Source organism: Tubulanus polymorphus, chromosome 8 (assembly GCF_964204645.1).
Source record: "Tubulanus polymorphus chromosome 8, tnTubPoly1.2, whole genome shotgun sequence".
NCBI classification, from domain to species: Eukaryota; Metazoa; Nemertea; class Palaeonemertea; order Tubulaniformes; family Tubulanidae; genus Tubulanus; species Tubulanus polymorphus.
In genome coordinates, this window is record NC_134032.1 from 290780 (window position 1) to 314813 (window position 24034).

Genomic DNA, 24034 nt, shown 5'->3' on the forward strand with positions numbered 1-24034 from the left:
CGACCACTTTTGGGCTTAAGTCACGACTGTGCAACTGACCCCAGGGGCCGGTTGCATAGTCATGGTTTAGATTTAACACCAGTCCAAGACCAACTAAGTTATATAGCCAATCTAACAACTTAGGGCCAGTCTTAAGATTTACGACCACTTTTGGGCTTAAGTCACGACTGTGCAACTGGGCCTTTGTCATAACTTGGATCTTAACTCCTTTTAACCCTGTCTCAATCATTCTTATTGAACTGTATTTCTACTCCGTCGAGACTACTCATGATTCACTGATCTGAGGGGCATTATATTTTGGTTAAATGTGATTTCAAACGGTTTTTTTTATGGCTCAAAAATTCCCGTCGGTAAAAATCTCCAATTCTTCAAGGTTGGTAAAAATCTCCCACCTTTTTGAATGGAGAGTGGATACAATCTTAAGGTCAATTAATTCATATCAATATATCCAATTTATTCATATTCTATTGTACCATATAACATGTATGGTATAACAAATGAATATCATGAGCATACTAATCATTGTACAATTGAAATTTAGAATAATTTTGAAAAAAAGACTACAAATTAACACTTGATCAATACTAGATTTTAAATTAAAATTATCACATTGTTCAAATATATAACACTTGCTTGAAATTGAAATATTTCAAATTAAAAGTTCATTATTTCCAATAGTTTATCGCATCGTGCAGTGAAAAAACAGTTCACGGTTCAAAAATATTCCAGTCTGAATTTTAAAATGTTACAAATAAAAAGTTTATTAGTAACTCAAACAATGTATTTAATTCTAAGAATTTATCGCGACAAAGACGTCGGGATTTTTACCTACTTTGAAGAATTGGGGATTTTTAGCCAGTGGATTTAAACCTACATTCATTGGCTCTGATGGCTGGTTGAATTTTCACTACGCAGTGTCAGTTCGCTCACTAGAGATGATCACAATAAGGTGATTGATAATTATTGCAGTTTGACTTAAATTTATGCATTTAAATAACTTAAAAATAGCATTAGAATAACTATGTTATACCTGGTGGCATATTTTCTTACTGGGCAAAAGTGGCATTTTTTACCGCTGCATTATTTCTATAATGCCTTTAGAACAGATACAAGATACAAGAGATGGATGTATCTATTCTAGGAAGTGTGATTTCCAATGATGACACTTACAATTGATACACATTTACCTAATATTAAAAAAGTATCAATGCTGTAGACAATTAGTTCTTACTTCTACCACTGGGGGTATCAATCTTTGCAAACGCGTTTCGGCATCGGCTTTTTTTTTTTCATGTGTACCGGTAATTCAGTAGCTTAGATTACACAAATCGAAACATCTGGACTGGGTTTCATAGATGTGGAAGAAAGATAGTCCCTGGGAACATTTTGAAATTTGTCAGTTATAACCATGGTTTCTCATTGTTACTACGGTGGTTGTCACCTAAATTGAGGATTTACCCCCAGGGATAACTTTGATACTCAGTCTATGAAACCGGGCCCTGGTATATTTGGTCATACAACTGCCACCAGGGACTAAATAGTGAAAGCGCCGTATCTCAAAGCTATTTTGACCAGACTTCATACATCAGTACTTTAAACCCATATTGATCCACAAATCTAGTGTATGCATTCACCACTAGGTGACGCTCTGAAAAATAACCGTATTTTATGCGCTGGAAAGATTGATTGCAGCAAAACTTTGTATGCTTCAAAGTTTGAAACGGGCATTTAAATCAGCGTGGCAGAAAACCCATAATCGCTGCTTTGCGGCTATATTTGTTAATAAAGATTTTTTTCGTTAGATCGTTGTTTGGTACATGGCTCTTTTATCTACACAATTGATGTTTTTACATGTTTGTGAAGCTCGGTTTTTTAAATGCAGGTTAGAAGATGATATACCGCTGGTACCGATAGCCGCGAACGTAGCTCTGCGAATAGTCGCTGCTCCTGCTGTTGTCTACGAAATTGATAAAAAGGTAATTTTTCGTGTTTTCAATTTATCTTTGTACCAAGTAACGGGCGATCGAGTTAAAACAGATCAATTATATGAAATATGTTCGATATAAATGAAATTGATTTCTAGTGAGTTTAAATAGTTTATTAACAAACTTTTCCAAATAATCAATGAAATAAACCAGTATTCAAATAATTAAATGTATTCAGATAATTAGCTTGTAATCTAACACTCGTTTTTAACTAGTTTCGAATTAAGCACTTTGTTTATTCAACGACCCTTATTGTATATAAATATCAACTCTTAAATTTTGGCCAGATCTAGCTCTGTGTCCAGAAAACCCTTTATAGCTGCTTTGCTTATTATATTTCATATTAATGATTTCCCAAGGTTTGCATATTAATGATGCTGTTTGGCAGAAAACCCATTATTCCAAAGTTTGCATGTTAATGGTGCTGCTAGGCAGAAAACCCGTTATTCCAACGTTTGCATGTTAATGATGCTGCTAGGCAGAAAACCCGTTATTCCAAAGTTTGCATATTAATGGTGCTGCTAGGCAGAAAACCCGTTATTCCAACGTTTGCATGTCAATGATGCTGCTAGGCAGAAAACCCGTTATTCCAACGTTTGCATGTTAATGATGCTGCTAGGCAGAAAACCCGTTATTGCAGCTATATTTATTTCTCAAATTTTCTCTCACAGAATAATCTATTGTACGGATATTCATTAGAAGTGAACGCGACGAGCGACATCGACTTCACACTGTCGACCAATCAAATCCATCTGATACGCGCGATCGTCACGGCCACGCAAGAATCGCTGAATCCCGACACGCCGCGGCACAAACCGGTAACGCCGCGGACGACGATCGCTGACGATTGTCGCCAGCCGGTCGACGCGACCACCGAAAAAGCACCGACGGGACTCGGCACCGACAGCGGAGTCGAAAGCGAGGCTTCGACGACGCGATTGGCTCCGTTGAATTTAAAACGCGGCGGCGTCGGTCAGCTGCAGACGGATTTAGAAACGAGTCTCGAGGAAGCGCTCGCCGGGATTGAACCGATCGCGATACCGATCACCGCTCGGCGATGGACCCCGTTCGAAATTCTCCTGACGGCCGGACGAATTTCGTTCATGTCGTATTCACATTTAGACGCCATGGTTACCGACGACGCGAACCGCGCGAATCCGATAATTCCGGTGAAGCCGTTTTTGTACGCGTATTTCAGTCAACCTCATTCGCTGTTCTCTCTTCGACCGGCGACGCAGAAAGTGGAATTGTCGTGTTACGACGTTTTGGTGAAAGGCGCCAAAAATGGCGAAATCATAAAAGGTACGTGGAACGTATTCTTTGTTCCTGCCACCAGGGGGCGTAAGACAACAATTCGCAATCCATATTGTGTAATAACTTCAAGTTGTAGCTCATTACGGATTGTATTGAGTTTCAGAGTTTGTTATTTTCTGTATATATTCACCAGGGGGCGTCGAGTATTGAATTATATATTATACCAAATTGTCTATTTACATTGGTACCTAGGCATGTTTTGTAATCACAATCAGATCACCAGGGGGCGTTGAATAGTAGAATAACATGGTATATACATATATTTATCGGTACTCATTTTGTGACTACATTCAGTTGCAAATTTGCATAAGAAGCTGGTTTAGGTTACAATGATATTCTTCACGGTTTCTTTAGAGGTTAAAGTTTGGTTAAAGTTAACCGGCAGATAAATACCATATAAGGAATTTCAAATTGTCACGATATCAACTAGACCGATTTATAAGCAACTGGCCCCAGATGGTTTAGGTTATCCAACTTTTGAACAGTTCCCTGATCAACATTTGGCCATAACTTTAATTAAACTCAATGAATTTTTCTTCGCAGAAATTGGTAAAGTTTTGCCGGATACGATTGACTACAGTTTACACTGGTTGCAAACTCGTCCCGGTGAACCGAACACTAAAACAGGGATACCTCCGAGTCTGTACACATTACGTATTACTGATTTCCTCAACGATGAAGGTAAGAATGGTATTTATTACTCTCATGTTTTAGTTGTTTTTTTTTTTTTTAGTATTAGTCAGGGAGGAAAGTTGTATTTGGTGTCTACGTTCCAGGTCCATTGGAAACAATTTTTGACAGGTTCTAATATGTTTCCACAGTAAAATTTATTTCAATTTCGCCAAAACTTGGTATTCAAAGAGGAAAAAAAAATGTCATTCAGTAAATTATTGCCACAGTTCGCTGCAGTTCCACTGCCACTTTGTTTTATGCTGGAATGGAACTGTACCAATAACGAATGTGGTGAATTAGACACCAAGAAGTCATTATTATTGTATAAAAGTTCAATGAACATGTCTGCATTTTCAATGAACATGTCTGCATGTACAATGAACATGTCTGCATGTTCAATGAACATGTCTGCATGTTCGAACATGCAGACATGTTCATTGTACATGTCTGCATTTTACGATCATGAATAAAACCGATCGGTTCTCTCTGGTTCAGACAACGTTCTATTCTGAAATATCTCGGTTTTGATTTCACAGCTCAGGTATTCATCGCGATGGAGCGCCCCCTGTTGGCGACGATTAGTACTACGAAGTTGGAGCAGGTACGGGAATTCGTGGATGTTTTATTCTCGCATTCGGCAATGGATGACGAGATTCCACGTCGAACATCAGGTAATCAGATACGACGAGATGATGAGTACTTTATAAGTTACCGTAACTAGTTTATTAGACGCAGAAGCTTTCACTACTGATAGTAGCTTCATTAGGTGAATGAGTAAATAGTTAATTTTCATTAGTTGTAACTATGATTTTCAGAGTGATAGAGGTTCCCTATTCCATCTAGATCTATGATCACAGCTTAGGATAAAACAATGTTTGTTTCTCCTAATCGTCTGGGTCGTTTTCTAAACTGCAATAACATTTGTAATCAGTTCATTTCTATAATTGTCTGGTCTGTTATTGTTAGCTTGATTTCAAAATAAGTAATGACCAGGATATATAGGCGGCTATCCGATCAAGCTTTTAAGCTCAGCAGCAATGGGAAACAAAGAATTGTTTCTAGCTTTAGGCTGATGCCATGGTTTTCCTGGAGCCACCCTAAACTGAACTTACTTCATATCAAAGATATTTCGTATAAATAATATTCACTGTTTATTTTTCTTTTCTATCAGAAACGTACGAAGGTGAAAATCGAGCCGATGAACCGACGTATTGTCGACATTTGTCGCATTTCAAAGACGTTCAGTTGCGCGCCGTGCAAATCAAAATGGTCGCCGAAACTTCGCCGTCGCCGCACGAACCGTCGTTATCGGTAAACCTGACGGAAATCCAAGCGGGATTCGTTCTTCAGAAAGATCAACAAGGTCGGTAAAATTTAATCAGAAATCTGATTTATCGGAAAAAATGAATGAAATAAAATTAGGCTGATAACGGATACTAAAAATCAATGTTGTGGAAATAATGAAAAATGTAAATAATTGTGAAAGTTGTGTATAAAAAAGATATTTGTTTCATCATCAATTAAAATGAATACAAAATTCTTTTTTTAAAGGGGCCTGAACAGAGTCTTATTGGTTGTACAATCACCAGGACGTTCAACCCCTTTGAAAAAAAGTCTAATGATTAGTAGTAATAAGCTATGCCGATAATAAGAAATAATGATAGACTTAAGGGACAAATTTGAGAAAATGCGTCAAAACATCCGGCGGGGGTGGGGGGTGGATAGAACACCAGGGGCATGTCTTGAAGTGGCTTCGAACCCCGCACATTGCCGTAGTGTCCTCGGGCAAGACACTTATCCTCATTGCCTCTCTCCACCCACGAGTAAATGGGTACCTGGCCCCATAGATGACTCCTGAGCGTTTGTTAGCAGCTCGGTGTTACATCTACCCAGCAAGAGATGACTGATACATGTTACTAAATGGCTGGGGTAATAATACCGTTAATATAAAGCGCTCTGAGCAGCTTCACTGGATTCAGCGCTTTATAAGGCACATTATTAGTGTGAACAGAAACATTAGAATATACAATTTTCTATTTACAGGCGCCGTTTCTGATGTTACCAGTGACGTATTGTTGAAAGAGTTGTTACTGGCGACGTCGTATCGCGGTAAATGGCGCCCGATCGTCGGGCCCGTGTCCGCGGCGATGTCGGCGTGTATCGTTTGGACGGCGCACAGCGGACCGGCGTACCTGCCCCGCGTCGTCAGTTTCATCAACGTTAAACCGTTTGCGATTCACTTCGGACAGGAACACTACATCGCGCTGAACGCCTTCATTTCACATCTCAATCCGTTCTTTAACAAAGTAAGTTACGAGTGATTCCTTAAAAACAACTTCTTAATAGAAAATGCTTTTAACCCTTTCAGTGCTGGCTAATCAATACCTTATAGTGCTGAAGATTATTTGAAAATTCTGAAAAATTCCACCCTAGTGTGTTGAATAATGGGAATACCACTATAGTGCGTCTACACCGCGGCGCAGTGTATCGTTAGTTACTAATATTTCACTATATTTGATAGGTGCTGCTATTTTTCAAGAGAGATAATTAGTAATTACATCAATACCTCACATCAATACATCAATAACTAATTACATCAATAACGAAATCTATCCATCAAATAGATGATGGGGCAATCCCTATTTTAAAGATCAAAGAATGCCTGAAACTTCTCGAGAAATAGGCAATTCGAAATGGTTGGCAGTTGTACAGTAAACTTTATATTTGGAATGATTAGTTACTGTAATATCTGATGGATGCAGTAAATTTTGTTAAGAGCTTCTAAAAACTCATTTTATTTCAATCGATTATTAACAGAATTCCGATTCATCAGCGACGAGCGTATTGAACACCTCCGCTATTAAGAGCGGTAGTCGAAGCGATGAAGAAACGCCCCCTGGTGGCGTCGACGCGACGACTGATTATCCGGTGAAACGTGGAATCGATGATCTGCGCAGAGGAACTTTTCAATACATTCTTGAAGACGGTAAAAATGAGTCTTTTATTTCGGGTCTGATTATCACAAACCAGACGTGAACCCGGACCAGAGCGGATCAGACCGAACCAAACCGGATATAATACAGTTTAGATATCAGGGGCCGGTTGCATAGTCATGGCTTAGATTTAAGACCAGTCTAAGACCAACTTAGTTCTATACTTGATCTAACAACTTAAGACCAGTCTTAAGATTTAAGACCACTTTTGGACTTAAGTCACGACTGCGCAACTGGGCCCTGGTGCCTTTTTGTCTGAGGCTGCTTAGCACCGTTTGTCACAATAGATTATGCTATATATATAGTAATGTATACTGCTATAAGACAGCGTACGCTGACCTGGAAAACTCACTGAGATTCAGAAAAATCTTAAGAAAATTTAGGGAAAATTCAGGGAATTCGACCAAAAACCTGGAAAAAAAACTTAGGGAATTTGGGTAATGTTATTGATGACGTGTTACTTTATTGATCCGTGATTCGATGATAAATGAATGAATTCGAATATTTTAAACCTAGAAATTTCTTTTGTTTATTCGGGAAATTTCGCGTAATCAAATCGGGAAATGGAATTTGTAAATGGGTGGAAAGTGGCGCCACCCTGTAAAGAATGTTAGAGTAATTCAGTTTAGAGGAATGGGGATTAGATAGAATATATTTCGTTTTTGGTGTTTTCCTTGCTGGAAATGGGTCCTTTTCTGTAAACAGTTTGGTCTGAAATCCCCCTAAGTCTGCCCCTAATAACTGACGTAAATGTTGTATATTCCAGTCGACCAGTATTACCAGCCGAATCCGTGCGAAGTCGTATTCTGCCAGAACTCGGAGCGCGGTACGTCGTTGATGACCTGGTGTTACCCGGACCCTCGGATGCTCACTTACGTTCACGTCACCCCGGTGCCGTTCAATATCGACCCCGACGAAGACCTCGGTCTCACCGAGGATAAACCAGGCGTAAGTAACCTCAGTCTTAGATTAATCAAATTTCAGGATTTACGCTAATTCACACTTGCCAAAACTGCGAGTACTTCGATGATTTTGTTGAGATGTAAGATTTACGTTTTTTGATGGATTTCCTTTTTTATTTTCATTTTCCTGGTAAAATAAAAATGCTGTGAAATTGCATCTGAGAACACTTAAAATTTGAAAAATTTCCCAATTTTTTGGATATCAACTATTTTCCTTTTTTTTTCCTTCGGCCACTGGAATAAAAGCTGATTGATCTATTACGACCTACTTTAGGACTTTCTGTGAGAATGATAGCGAGCTCTTTTTACCCTTTCACAGTTGACTAATTTACTCATTGACACAGTTGACTCATTAATGCAGAGAATGGTTTCATGGTCTGGTGTTATCTTTATCCCGAGGGCGAACTCAATTCATTTTCAGTCGAGTCAGACCCGGGTTGATACCAGTCTATAAAGACGAGAAGATACACAATATCCGTGTATGATGATGACGAGACAAATCCCACAATAAAGAAGCCAAGATTAAAAATTCTATATCAGAATGATTTTAGCCATCATCAGGCGTACTGTTAGCCATCGTCAATACGCCTGATGATGGCTAACAGTTAGCCGAAACGTCGCTCCTCAAACATAATCATTCTGATATAGAATTTTTCAATCTTGGCTTCATTATTGTGGGATTTCTCTCGTCACCAGTCTATAAAATCCGGGCCCGGAAGATTTCGCGCAGCGTGGTTGATTGTTAGTGATGATTGTTTTGTAGGTACCGTGTAAACTGCAGTATTGGGACACAGTTCGTCGGCGATTCGTCGATTATCAGTCGTTCTACGTTTCGGAAACTCACGAATGTCACGTGGACCTCTCACCGGTGGAAAATGCAGTCGTTACTCACATGTGGAGGGTGGAGATATTCGGCCAGAAACTGAGAGTGGATGGTGAGTGGAAGGGGTGGATCTATAGCGAATCCGCAACAGCGCGGTTGCCTCCTTTTTTGGTAAAACCTGACGGGAAATTTGACACTGATTCTCTCACAGGGTGGCGCCACTTACCTGGAAATCTGGGAAAAGTCGGGGAATATTCCTTTTTTTTTTTAAATTCAGGGAATTTTGTGATAAAACTAAACATTATGGAAATTTGTTTTGATTTCATGTATAAAAAAGATATCAAACAGTTTTCGTCTATGTCTTACGTATTTGACTGCGTTTATAGATTGGATTTTTAGCAGATCAAGTCAGGGAAAAAGCAAGTCAAATAAAAGTGGCCACTCAGTCTCAGAAATTGCATTTTTAACGGATACCTATTAAGGGAGAGGTGGATCTAAGGGTATTATTGGCAGGTCCAAACCCTTGCGTTTAGGTAGTATAGAGAGTATGGCGCTTTTTGACCAGTTCCAAAACAGGGGCTGCAGTTGTTTAAACGTTGGTTAACGATAACCAGTCGATAAAATACCATAGCAACAATGGAATTTCAATTGTCACCATGCCAACTATCTACTGGTTAGCTCGAGCAACTGGCTCCAGAATGCTGATGTTCTATTCTCAGATTAACCCGGCGTTAAGCGGTGGATAGTTTATCGGGGGCTTGGACTGTAATATTGGCCTTCTATGGACTGGCTCCAAAATACCTGCAAGACCTTTTAACACCTTACTCCCCGACTAGAATGTTACGTTCAGCAGATGATCTTTTGCTTACTCAACCCCGTTCAAGATTAGCTTTTCTTGGAGACAGAGCCTTCTCAGTCGCTGCTCCACGTTTGTGGAACAACCTTCCTCGCCATGTAAGAGCGGCTTCCAGTATCTCTGTCTTCAAGAGAAGCCTCAAAACACATTTGTTTTCACCACATTAGATTTATTCAGTAATAAAGTGTCATTGAGTGGATTCTGGCACTTAAAATACCATAATAATAATAATAATAATAATAATAATAATAATAATAATAATAATAATAATAATAATAATAATAATAATAATAATAATAATAATAATATTTGAAACTGATGAAACGTTGTTGTTTTATGTTTAGAATGTTTGAACGGCGATGAAGAAGATGAACCGATTATTTTACCGGCGACATTAGCTGCGTCTATTCACATCGACTCGATGAGTATCCCTAGTAGAGTACCGATTATACAGATGTGCATTACTATAGATCGTCTATACCTACAGCTTTATCATCATTTCAACAACTCTCACCGAGGTGAGAAATATCGCTGATAAGTTTCCCCATGGCTCGGGCTCATCCTAGGGCATAGCTATCAGGTTAGCCATGTCTTTAAGGCCTTCTGATGATCTCTTCACCGGTGTTGTGAGTAAAGCCTAGCGCACATCGACACTGCGATCGGAGACAACTAGTTGCTACCGAACGATTACCCCGCGCACATCGAAATCTAGTTACAACCGGTCAGTTGCAGCAACTGCATGGCGCGTGTCGATCGTCGAAATCCAGAGCGCGCACATCGACGGATATGACTGCGATTGAGTACAACCAGTTGCTCAAAAGTAGAACATGGGCAACTGGCTGGAACTGGAGATAGATCAACGCTTACCAATCATAAGCTCGCTCACATCGACACATTCAAGCAACTGATCGTATCCAGCCAGTTCCTCTCATGCGCCGAAAACTGCCTTGCAACTAGTTGTCTCCAATCGCACTGTCGATGTGCGCTAGGCTTTAGGCTTCTAAGACCCGCGATATGAATTTGAGCAGAGACTACTGTAGGCCATTTCATAAAAGATGGCTGCCTTCATAGAAATTTGATGTCATAGAAATCACACAGTTTCCTGTTCTATGTCTTACGTATTTGACAATAACTCTCGTCACGGTAAGAAATATCACCACGCCCAGGAAATAGCAAGTTTGAAATCAGGGAATAGTCAGGGAAGTATGTTGAGTGCGTGTAAAATCACACGGTTTCCATCTATGTCCTACGTATTTAACTGTGTTAATTGATTGGATACTCAGCTGATCAAGTCAGGGATAACAACCGTAGAATGATGAAATAGGGGGATTTAATGGAACTAGCCGTCTTGCTTATCATAAATTTGTTGAGGTCATAAGTGAATTTAATGGGAACAACAAACGGTATCATTACAAATTACATGATGCCAAAGGGGGAATTATTGAGGCAGCCATCTCTACTGGAAAGTTCTATATCTTTGATGTCATAGCATCTATAGGTAAAATCACTAGTAGACAATTTGATGATGTCATAGGGAGATGCAGTAGGCAGTCATCTTTTCTGACAAGTTTATCAATGGAATCACTAGTGAACAGTTTGCTGATATCATAGCAAGATTTATGGAGGCAGACATCTTGCTAGAAGTGTCTGTAGAATTCACTCAGGACCATTAGAATAATTTGGTCCACGGTGGATATATTTGAAATGCCAATCAATGGTTATCTTTGTCATTGTAGAAACACCGAAATGTCTGCAGCCATTTTCATTATCATACTCACATCCCGAGGAACAGGAATATATGACTGTCACGCTGGATGACGTGCAAATAGCTGTGTCACATTTATACAAGCAATCTTCAACTATTCAGGTATTCATTAGTGATGATAATTGCATTGACTTGAACTCTGACAACTGTAGAACTGGATCCAGTTTGACAGTTGTGAGTTAAGAATTAACTCTGAACTCAGAATCCAGTTCTGCAATGGGTCAAACCTGAACTGGATCCTGGATTCTGAATTATCTACTATTTAAAAACTTATATAGCGCTAAAGGCTCTAAGATGCGTTATAATACAAAATAAGATTAGGCAGTAAAAAACTAGTAATAGAACTGTTACCGGTAGGTAAAATTCCATCTGAGAAATGAGTCCTCAAAGCACATTCAAAAGCATGTAATGAGCTGGCCTGCTGGATCCAGTTCTACGCTTCGCGAGTCAGAATTAGTTCATCTGCGTTAGACATTAACTCGCTTAGAAATCAGGGCATTTGACAAATTCTACCAATAACCGATGCTATCGACCATTTGTTTCTTTATCACTACTTGTACATGATTGAAAAAAGTGAATGTATTGAAACATTTTAAACCTAGAAATTTCTCTGATTCCTGTGTTGTTGTAAAACAGAAAAATCAGGGAAATAACTGTGGAACTGACCCGCTGTAGATAGTTAGTAATCATTCTGGTTGAAACGCGATTGTTAATTCTTCAACACCTTTTATTACGTTGTAGTTGAGCTCGTCGGTGCAGTGTGAACTGTTGGAATATCAGTTCCTGACGAAACAACCGTTTATAGAACCATGCGATTTGAAATTACAGCTACACCATCAACAAGAACTACAGGTGAGCGATCCCTTTTACTGGTATTACTTTACTTTGCCAGTACCTGCAGAGAAGCGACTAGTACCGAACTATAGAACTAGATGGTCTTAGACCGGTTAAGCCATGACTTTGAATCCATCCCTGGAATCCATCTTCTGAATGTGTCTTCTATTTCATAAAAAAGTCTTAACCCTTTCAGTGCTGACTAATCAATACCCTATAGTGCTGGAGATAATTTGAAAATTTTGAAAAATTCCACCCTAGTGTGCTGAATAACGGGAATACCACTATAGTGGGTCTACACCGCGGTGCAGTGTATCATCAGTTACTAGTATTTCAATGTTTGACAGCTGCCATCTTTCAAGAGAGATAATTACTGATTACATCAATACACCGCGGTGCGGAGTATTGGCAAAAACTATCACTGATTTATACACCGCAATGAAAGGGTTGATTTCCGATGGGGACTTGTTTTGTGCAGCGCATCTGGGTCTGTTAAGGACAATAAACTGGAAATGTTGTCGACATTTCTCGTTTCAGAATCAGCGGCTTAATTGTGGAATCGAGATGAATCCTTTGTTCGCACGAATCAGCCAGTCGACCGTCAACACACTTGCCATCGCCGCAGATATTTGGTCGCAGACGCTACAAGCGCCATCTGGTGACTCGTCTGCGCGACCGCCGCTCGTGTGTCATTATTTGATTTGTAACGATACGCAGGACATTCTACGCATTGGACAGGTGAGAGTAAAACACGGATAAGACTGAGTCCGTGTTGTAAAGATGATATAAAATCCCTGCACACTAAGAATAAAAAGAGTCTGAAATGTTTCCTTGAGCTAGTGTAGTTTATTCAACGTTTCCACTATATCCTAATAGTCATCTTCAGGAATACTGATGTTGTCGTCATTATAACCATTGATGAAACACTGAGTCCGTGTTGTAAAGATAATATAAAATCCCTGCACACTAAGAATAAAAAGAGTCTGAAATGTTTCCTTGAGCTAGTGTAGTTTATTCAACGTTTCCACTATATCCTAATAGTCATCTTCAGGAATACTGATGTTGTCCTCATTATAACCATTGATGAAACACTCTGAGTCTGTGTTGTAAATATAATATAAAATCCCTGCACACTAAGAATAAAAAGAGTCTGAAATGTTTCCTTGAGCTAGTGTAGTTTATTCAACGTTTCGACTATATCCTAATAGTCATCTTCAGGAATACTGTATTCCTTGAGCTAGTGTAGTTTATTCAACGTTTCGACTATATCCTAATAGTCATCTTCAGGAATACTGTATTCCTTGAGCTAGTGTAGTTTATTCAACGTTTCCACTATATCCTAATAGTCATCTTCAGGAATACTGATGTTGTCCTCATTATAACAATTGATGAAACACTCTGAGTCCGTGTTGTAAAGATAATATAAAATCCCTGCACACTAAGAATAAAAAGGGTCTGAAATGTTTCCTTGAGCTAGTGTAGTTTATTCAACGTTTCCACTATATCCTAATAGTCATCTTCAGGAATACTGATGTTGTCCTCATTATAACCATTGATGAAACACTCTGAGTCCGTGTTTGTAAAGATAATATAAAATCCGTGCACACTAAGAATAAAAAGAGTCTGAAATGTTTCCTTGAGCTAGTGTAGTTTATTCAACGTTTCGACTATATCCTAATAGTCATCTTCAGGAATACTGATGTTGTCCTCATTATAACCATTGATGAAACACTCTGAGTCCGTGTTGTAAAGATAATATAAAATCCCTGCACACTAAGAATAAAAAGAGTCTGAAATGTTTCCATGAGCTAGTGTAGTTTATTCAACGTTTCGACTATATCCTAATAGTCATCTTCAGGAATACTGATGTTTTCTGAGATATACGTGCGTATACAATCCAGAAAAGAGACTTATCATGTAATAAGATGTGATTTAAACTAGGGAGTGATTGATATACAGTATAAGATAGGGTTATTTATAGCATGTCATTTTATAAATATCATTCTCAAATAGATACATACGTAAAGCTATCAGTGTTTAAAATGTTATTGAGATTGTTCTAATATCGTTTTGTTTGTTTGCAGGTCGACACGGATGAAAGTTTAATCGTTCAAAGTCGAGAAGCGTTACCGTACTCCTGGCGCTCGCATAAACTCAAACCTGTGCGTACATGTCGTAATTACTGTTCATTCAGTTCATGTTCAGCGGGTTGACGCGAACAAGACACCTCAAATCTGCTAGTAATACCCTGAGTGGAGCTCAGCGGCTTGAGGCGAACAAGACACCTCAAATCTGCTAGTAATACCATGAGTGGAGCTCAGCGGGTTGAGGCGAACAAGACACCTCAAATCTGCTAGTAATACCATGAGTGGAGCTCAGCGGGTTGAGTGGAACCCGCTAATGAATACCCTGTTGAGTGGTGTTCAGTGCATTGAGATAAAAAAGAATTGTAGGCAATTGATGATGTCATAAGGGGATATTCTTGAGAGGAATCTCTTGAAAGGTTGAATCAGTTGTAGCTCACAATATCTGTGATAAAACCGTGATAGTAAAAATCCCAGAATAAATGAATTAATCACTAAAAAGTTTGCTAAGATACTAGAAATATTTCAGGTGGTTACTACCAGCCTTCTTCAGTCTAAAATGACTTGCCTCTTAAAAGGTTCTTTAAGGCAAATTTTTTCCCCCAATGAAATGTGATAATTTCCTATTTTTTTGCACAGTTATTTAACATCACGCTCGCCGGTAAAGGTTGGAGCCGTAGTCGGCCGATAGGGTTGCGTCGCGCGGAATGCGTCGTCAAGATTCACAATCATCTAACCGATGAAACCATCCATCTTTATATTCGAATCAAACAGTTGACGAACATCGTTAAACAGGTAATTAACGAGACGCGCTAATTGCATATGTAATAGGGACAAAAATACCACGACCAGACGAACGAATAGATGGTTTGTTTTATACATTTTAACTGATGAGGCTGAAGTGACTGGTGAAATCGATCGTACTAGGGCCAGTTACTCAAACATTGGTTAGAAATAAACGACAGATAATTCATCATCATCAGGTTTTTGGAGCGATAGTTTTACTTTGCACCTAGGCAATCCTTAGAGGATGGGCGTTTAATGCTGTAGTTACAACAAACTTACCACTGGTTAACTCTAACCAACTTTTTGGTAACTGCAGCCCCTGATATATATCATAGTAACAATGAACTTTTAATTGTCGCTATGTCAACTATACACTGGTTAACTCAAACCGACTTTTCAATAACTGGTCCTGAATGATGTATACTATCTTTCAATGAGGAGTTTTGTTTTAGTTGTGATGCTGCTGTGTGGGTTTATCGTTTTTGACCATTATAGATATAAAGGGGATAGAAATACACGACTACGAGATGAATTTATCATCGTTGTCTATTCCAGGTGATAATCTGCGGTACGGTGATCGTGTCCAGTCGTCTGTCTCAACACCTCGAGGCGAAACTCGTCAAAACCGACGACGACACCACCGCTACGCAGTTGCTAGGCGACGAGCAGACGCTTCCGTCGTACAACGTCGACGCGACGAACGCGAAGGGGGTCAAGTTCAAGGCGATGGGTACGAAAGCCGGTTGGTCGGATACGTTGCCGTTCGATCGGACGGGAAGTCACATGGTACAGATCCCAACGTCGGTCGGTTTCATGTACGTTTGGTGCACGGTGTTCATCAAACAATTCAAAGATGCAACGATAAACATTGTAAGTATATGAAAATAGTTTAAACTCTGGGCCCAGTTTCACAAAAAGGATTAAGGCCTAAATCGATTTAAGATAAACTGAATTAATGAAGAAATTAAATCGATTTAAGAGTTAAACCCTTTTGTGAAACTGGGCCCTGAAAATAGTTTTACAATGATCTAGACAAGCTCATATTCCTGTTATATCCATGGGCAGGAATTTGAACCTGATGACGTCGAGACTTGCCACGGTACAAAAAATCTAGAAAAAAATAAGGAAATCTGACAAATTCTACCAAAAACCTGGAAAACTCAGGGAATTCAGATAATGCTATTGACCACGTGTTTCTTTATCTGTACAATTTACATGATTCATTAAAAGTGAATTTATTAAAACATTGGGGATTTGTAAATAGGTGAAAAGTGGCTGTTACCTTGTTTGATAGGCTAATATATATAGAAAATAATTTTAAATTGTTAAAACTGTCTCTATAGATGGCGCTGTCACCGGTTTACGTGATGAAGTCTCGGTTGCCGATAACGATGTTGATCAATCTGCACACGCCGAGTCTGCAGTCGACTCAGAAATACGTCGCCAGGGGGCACTGTCAAGAGGACCAGCTTGTAATGGTCGTCGGTGATCTCGATCACAGCATCACTATGCAAATGAGGTAATTACGTAATTATATAAAATTCGGCGCTACGAAAGAAAAATGACCAGATATGTGTCATTGAGTTGGTAGTTTATTAAAGTGACCATGTCTGGCCATCTTCAACCGTCAAGGGATTCGAACTCACGAAGCTAAAGCCGTTCCTCGAACCCCTTGACCTCGCAGGCGCAGATCTAGGATTGTTTTCCAGGACGGGGTTCATAACAAATGTTAATGTTAAACTGCCGACTAAAATCTCTAATGATAGGGGGCCTATACGGCATATTGTTTGGGCAAAATATAAGATGATATGGTACCGATTAAGTTGTACTGTTGTACTGCATTTGTCCCAAGTACATTCCTTCAAGAAAACGATTTAAAATATTTTTTGGTAGTTGAGCAGGGGGGTCACGACCCCTGAAACCCCCCTCTGGATCTGCGCCTGCCTCACGTGTCGTTAGAGTTATTACTAGCTGACCAGAATCCGGATGCACCAATCACAGCGCTTGTAACAAACCGACAGTAGACTTCAGTTGGTTTTCCCGTTAAATGGACCAATTAGCGAACGTTTTACCGAACAAGGAAGTATTTCGCAAATCGATGTATGACGTCATGCGCAACAGCATGGGCTAGGGGGCGCTGGTGGAAGCGAGTTCGGGCAGCGATACCCGACCCCTGGCAAGCGAGGATGGCGTGTGGCGGGTTTTAAAATGTTTTACCGCTTGTGTTTTCAGGCCCGATTCAGCGGTATCAGATCCGCCTTATTCTCTATCACAGGACATCCTTAAACAAACTACGTTAACAAAATTGCAACTGATCGACGACATCGATGCCCTCTGCTATAACTGGAATAACAACAAGGAGAAGTAAGTAAGATTTAAACTGATTGAAGTTTGGCAAAATTGGGTCGGGTTTCATGAAAGAGTTTAAGCTTAAAACGGTTTTAAGTTTTAATTGTTGTCCTCATTGAAATGCAAAAACCAAAAAAATATCTTACTTCAATACAGTCAGATAATTTCATCGGCTATATTTCGTTCAGAACCCTAGACCATGGTTTCCGATCGAAAGGCTAATCTTGAAGAACTTGTCACATCTCAAAAAGGCACTTTGATTTGTAAAAAGATATTAAAGAGAGGCGCAGTGGACGAGCGGTCACTCACTGGCCGCCAGTCACAGGTCTCGTCAATCATGGGTTTATGGGTTCAAACCTTAGTGGCGACATAGTTTCTTGGTCGAAGGTTCTTCTCTGGTCTCTCCCCCATTGGGAAAAAGGAACATCGAATCCACTAATGATGCACTGCGTGACACTTAGCAGGTTGAGGGAATTGAAAAAAAAATGTCCAAAAAGTCAGTATTAAGCGTACTTCCGCATTGAGCTTACAAAACCATTCTATGCTGTTTTATGGTGACATACCTCGTCACTTTCAACAGGACCTCGAACCGTACACCCCCAGCAGTTCTCTGATGACAATATTTATCTCTTGTGAGAGGATCTGAACTAGTCACGTTGCAAAAGGATCTTTGACCCTCAAAAAGGCAATATTAAGTATACTCCTGTGCTGAATGTTATGCTGTGCTGAATGTTATGGATCACTCAAAGAATTTAATTGGCTTGTCTCACAATTGACCCTGAATCTCCACCCCCTCCCCCAATTCTCCCTGAATTTGGATTATAAAGTGTGTTTGTCTTTAGGTGTCACCCGGAGACGCAATTACAGTATAACCCAGACGACGAAGTCGACCACGCCGAGCTCGACCTTCAAGTGACCTTCGTGCAGCAGTGGCCGGGATTCAAAACGATTTGTCTCGACATCGCCCCCTGGTGTTTGATTCATAACAAAATGCGCACGGATATCTACATACAGACCGATGAGAAGCAGTGGAAGATCCAGTGCGGGCAGACGTGGGCGCCGCCGAAAACAGTCGTACGTACTGCCCTACAAATAGGGTTACCCGCAGTATCAGGAAATCACCAATTAACCCTTTCGGTGCTGACTAATTTATATCCTTAAGTGCTGGAGATTATTTGAAAATGTTTGAAAAATTCCAGCCCATTGCATCAAATAACAGGCATCAGCTAAAATGCGTCTACATCGCGGTGCGGTGCATTGTTAGTTATTTATTTCTAGTTATTTATTGTTACTTATTTCTAACTGTGTTTGACAGGTGCTGCCATCTTTCATGAGAGATGAAAACGTTTATGAATTACATCAATCCACCGCAGTGCAGTGTACTAGCCTAGTCATCACCGATTTATACACCGCACTGCGGTGTAGATGCACTGAAAGGGTTAAATACTAAGGAAAAATTTTGAATTTGTAATTGAGGGAAGCTGCACTGCGGATTTGCATAAACTATGCAAATTATACGAATATAATTTATGCTAATTAGGAATCGAGTGATAGTTTTTAAAATGTTTTGATTCAGGTGCAGTTTACGGTTGGTATCGACATCGACGGTCAGATTCATCCGTCCAGTTTCGTCGAGTTGTCGCCACGCGATACGCTCGAAAATCAATATCTGCCGAAAATCGAGGGCGTACTTTATCAGAACGGCCACACGCGGGCCAGCATCTCGATACTCTCAAACGGCAGTCGATATCAGGTAGATTTCTTTTCCACTTTCCGCTTAGGTTATTGTCATGGATACGATTTTGGTGCTCGCGTGTCAAATAAACTAGTTCACCTATAAAGTACTGTTCATACGGACCCAGTTCCACAGTTGTGAGTTAAGATTTGACTCAGAGTTAACTCATTGAAAATGAACTAATTTCAACTCAGAGTGAACACTAACTCACGACTGTTGAACTGAATCCTGGTTGTACATATTAAAGTAAACAGGTTAACACAGCCGCTCTACGAATCTGTTTATGAAATGAGACACTTATATTTGAGATATGGTTTTAGACTTGAGAAGGGTGCTAGAAACCACCCGATATACTTATAGTAATTTTGATAAACCTTCGAGTCATTTAACAATTGTTGGATTTTTACATTTATGATTTATTATATAGATATTGTGACCTTAGTGATTCACGATGACAAAAATGATTGTTATCAATTACTATTTCACCCAATTGCTATTTCACCCTTCTTGGTCCTAGATACAACTATGAAATAGTCAAATGTTTTTCCTTTTAAGCGCAACTCACGATTAGACAAGTAAATTGTATGAAGAGTGAATTGTTTTATGAATTTGTCGGTTTATTTGCAGACGTGTTTTTTGACGCTGCAGTCGGTGCTACGCGAACGCGTCTGTCACGTCTCAATTAAAGAGCGATACACGTTGTCCAATCAGACGCCGCGATCGTTCTGTGTGCAAAACTACACGATTCAAAACCAATCAAAACCGGTGAGTTTCACAGACCTACACGCCCCCCCCAGTTTCACAAACCCCCACGCCCCCCAGTTTCACAAACCCACATACCCCCAGTTTCACAGACCCCCACACCCCCAGTTTCACAGACCCCCACGCCCCCAGTTTCACAAACCAACACTCCACAACTTTATTTCATCTGTTTCCATCAAACAGCTTGTTGAAACAATGAAGGCGGTCACTTTCCTGGAAATCAGGGAATTTATTTTCTTAGAATAAGTCAGGGAATCTTTTAAGAAAAGCTTAAGATCAGGGATAAGTCTGGGAAATATGTTTGGATTGCTAGATCACATTTATAATCAAACAGTTCCCGTCTATGTTTTACATATTTGACTGTTTTAATTGATTGAATTCTTATCAGATCAAGTCATGGGGAACAACGTATGGGTCAGGGAATAGTCAGGAAAGAAGCTCGTCAAATAAAAGTGGTTTCCATGAACAATAAACTTTTAAATATTTCTAAATTTTAGTTTTCAATCGCGGGATTTCTCACTAATTTCTCTTGTGTTCTTTCTTTCAGATCCGAAGCGAGGAGTTGACGGTTTCGAGTCGTGATATCCGAGGTCACTCGTCGTTACCGCTAACGTTGTGGTGCAGCGGTCGAACGAACGACGCGGACATCAAAGATCCTCGAGATCTCGTGCTTTATCTACGTTTGAAATCCGATCGTTCGGCCGATTGGAATTTCCCGTTGAGACTCGATCGAGTGAAGATTCCGTTCGGAGTCGCAGCGCACGGTACGTCCGTCTGCCTCGGGACTTGTCTCCATTCATATATCACCTTCCCCAATGAGGAGTCCCTTTTTGTCAACACAGAAATCATTCAAACTTGTTAATTTGGCGATCATCCTTTTTGGTGTCAGAGTGATGGCACTATTCTGGACCAGGGGCGAATTTAGACCTTGTCGACCGTGCCTTTTTATTTTTTCTCTGTATCAAAATTTGCCGTTGTAAAACCACCCGAGATACACAATAGATATTTTTCCTAAATATATAACCTATGTTTCTTGACTAAATGCCTCTCAGAGATGCTCCAGAAAACTCCAAAATGATTGTAAAATTTCAAAAATTTTGCTGATATGCCTTTCCGCCCTAAATTAAGAATATATGCCCTTTTTATTGGTCGACATGGTCACAACATGCCCCTGTGGACCAAGACTTGTTGCTATAATTTCAAGCTTGATCACATGGAAATATCAGGGAAGCTCAGGGAATTCGGATGATGCTATGAGGGCCATGTGTTTCTTTATCAGTACGTGATGTGATAAAAAATGAATGAATTGTTAAATACTTCAAACCTAGAAATTTCCTCGATTGGGGATTACTCCAGTGGTGCCACCTTGTAATACGTTAAAGTATTAAATTTCTAATGATTTCAGATGAAGTTTGCAGCAGTTATTCGTATTTGTTGACGTATCACGAATTCGAAGGAGTCATTTATCTAGTCATTTCCGACGACCCGAACCCGCAACTGATGATTCATAGTAATTGTCCGTTTCCTCTTTACATCAGTGAATCTCGTTCGGCTGGTAAGTAATCTGCAAGTCAAAGTTTAACTTAGATTCTTGGAGAGTCATAATAATATTATGGATCTTAGTTAAACTTTGATTTTGATGTTTAAAATAGTGATCTAAGAGGACTCAAAATCTAGGCTTTAAACTAGTGAAGTGAAGAGTCACACTTCTATCAGAACTGATTGAAATAAGTTCGTCTGTGCTTGGAGTAATCAATTATCAAATGATTACTCCAAGATCTGTGCGCATAATCCAAATAAAGGGAGATTTTTTTAATGTTTATGAAACACAATTTTGCAGAAAACTTTCTATGATGAAAACTGAATTTCAACCTGTTTTTTTTTACTGATTTCAGGTTTCGCGATTGAAGAAGATTCTCATCACATTCCGTCTGCCATCGAGATACCCGCCGATACGTGCGTTCACTACAGCTGCTACGACCAACAATCATCGCGGTTGCACCTGGGCGCGATGGATACGGGCAGAATCTCGTGGAGCGCGGGCATCGACGTGCGTTCGAAACACGACGCGATCGCCAACATTCCGAAAACGGCGGACGTTAAAATCCACGTCGAGACGTGGAACTACGTGTGTCACGTTTACGTCGATACGGTCAGCCGAGCGGGAGTCGCCGCGACCGAGGTTAAAACACGCGAACGCGCGCGCGGGCAAGAATTAGTCGTAGTCATGGATACGGACGCGGAACGAACAGTCGGCGTCGAGCGGCGTCGCCGCCACAAATCGCAGCGACATCGGAAATTACGCGGGTCCGGGCCGGTTACGCCGATTAGTGTTAACCTACGCGTTAAACACGCCAGTTTCGTATTGTTGGACGATCAGACTGAATCGGGCGTCGTCACAGAGATATCGCGTTGCACGCTGGACAACGCGATCGCAGCGACGATACCGGCGGTTACCGACGACGACGACGCGCGAGTCGCGTATTTCGCTTGCGTTGAAAAGTTACAAATCGATAATCAAATGCATCTGGACGGAGGATACGACTTCCCGGTCGTATTGCTACCGATCCCCGCTGAGAAATCAACCTCGAGTTTAAATCATTTCGATTATGTCGACGAATTGACGTTCGAACGTTTAGACGAAATGCGACGGTCGGCGTTCTGCAGCGTCGACGTTCTAGTCCGCGACGGAGGCTGCCGCGTCCATGAAATAGCCGTCGCCGTCGGTCCATTATCCGTTTACGTCGAGGATAAGTTCGTCTACGACATTTTGAAGAAGGTCGACAGTTTCGTGCCGACGAGTCGCGCGACCGCCTCTAGGACGACGACGACGACGCCGGCGGAGTTGCCGTCGACCGTCTGCTCGGAGCTGCATCGTCTGACGTCGCAGATCCGTCTGCACAGTTTATCCGTGCGACCGATACAGATGTATTTGAGCGTTCACGCGTCGATGAAGTTGTTCCTCGCGTCGGACAACACGCCGCTGAAATTCGCCGAGTTCACGCGTACCGATTTAACGGCGAGCGCGGATCGTCTGCTGAGGATGTTAGTGATGCATTACGCATCGGGCGCTTTATTCAGAGCAGGTGAGAGAATTAACACTTAACCCATTCAGTGTGTCTACACCACAGTGCGGTGTACGAATCAGTGATAGATTTTGCTAGTGCACTGCGATATGATGTACTTGCAAAATCTATCACTGATTTATACGCAGCACTGTAGTGTAGACGCACTGAAAGGGTTAACCCTACACAACTGTCGAACTGTATCCAGAGTCATTGTTCAACTGGTTCTTGCGTTGAGTTTAAATGTAATATTTTTAGGTTGGGTGATTGGTTCGTTGGAGCTCGTCGGTAATCCGACCGGTTTGGTACAGAACGTCACGCGTGGTGTCGTCGATCTGCTGCGTCTGCCGATGGAAGGACTCGGTCAAGGTCCCGGATATTTTCTGTCGGGCGTACGACAAGGATTTTCCTCGTTGTTGTGGCACGTTTCTACCGGTGAGAGAAAACATAAGGATCCAGTTCCACAGTTGTGAGTTAGAGTTAACTCTGGGTTAAAGTTAGTTCATTTTCAATGAGTTAACTCAGAGTCAAATCTTAACTCCGAACTGGTGGAACTGGGTGAAGATAATTAGAATTGTGGGTTCTGGCTGTCATCAGGGTGACCAATTGAGGGTCTGGAAAACTCTGGAAGAATCTGGGAAAATCAGGGAATTTGACGAATTTTGAATGGGACGTGTAAAACTAAGGGAATTTGCCTCTGATCAATTTCTCTTTTAATACATGATTCATGAAAAATTGAGAATTGTAAACCTAGAAGTTTCTCTTGATTTACTCTGGGAATTTTATGTAATCGCGCGGAGAAATCAGGGAAAAATCAGTTGATTTGTAAATGGGTGGAAAGTGGCCGTCACCCTGACAGTATAACATCATCTTTACCAGTGACTGTTCAAAATAGTACATGTCCTGTTTTAAATATCTGATTCATATATCTTTTGCCTTAGAATGGCCATTTTAGGCCCTCTAAGATTTCCAATTCAAGTCCCAATTTGTATTTCTAATTCAATTCACTAAGCGTAAGTCGTCATTTGGAAGTCATCTGTATTTTTGAG

General features: G+C 40.5%; 1 protein-coding gene across 1 annotated transcript in view; it reads left to right on the forward strand.

Annotated features, from left to right (window-relative positions):
* The window catches only part of LOC141909550 (intermembrane lipid transfer protein VPS13B-like), a 63234-nt gene that overhangs the window by 32148 nt on the left and 7052 nt on the right, over positions 1-24034 (forward strand). The window contains exons 21-45 of the mRNA XM_074799997.1: positions 1883-1976; positions 2657-3287; positions 3843-3980; positions 4508-4642; positions 5143-5334; positions 6015-6277; positions 6789-6957; positions 7731-7912; positions 8690-8861; positions 9950-10123; positions 11342-11472; positions 12112-12222; positions 12742-12942; positions 14289-14366; positions 14928-15083; positions 15630-15944; positions 16418-16593; positions 17307-17438; positions 18266-18497; positions 19000-19176; positions 19786-19923; positions 20468-20684; positions 21326-21475; positions 21816-23006; positions 23244-23420. Of these exons, the coding sequence (XP_074656098.1) occupies positions 1883-1976; positions 2657-3287; positions 3843-3980; positions 4508-4642; positions 5143-5334; positions 6015-6277; positions 6789-6957; positions 7731-7912; positions 8690-8861; positions 9950-10123; positions 11342-11472; positions 12112-12222; positions 12742-12942; positions 14289-14366; positions 14928-15083; positions 15630-15944; positions 16418-16593; positions 17307-17438; positions 18266-18497; positions 19000-19176; positions 19786-19923; positions 20468-20684; positions 21326-21475; positions 21816-23006; positions 23244-23420 (5732 nt within the window). The remainder of the gene's footprint in view (positions 1-1882; positions 1977-2656; positions 3288-3842; positions 3981-4507; positions 4643-5142; positions 5335-6014; positions 6278-6788; positions 6958-7730; positions 7913-8689; positions 8862-9949; positions 10124-11341; positions 11473-12111; positions 12223-12741; positions 12943-14288; positions 14367-14927; positions 15084-15629; positions 15945-16417; positions 16594-17306; positions 17439-18265; positions 18498-18999; positions 19177-19785; positions 19924-20467; positions 20685-21325; positions 21476-21815; positions 23007-23243; positions 23421-24034) is intronic.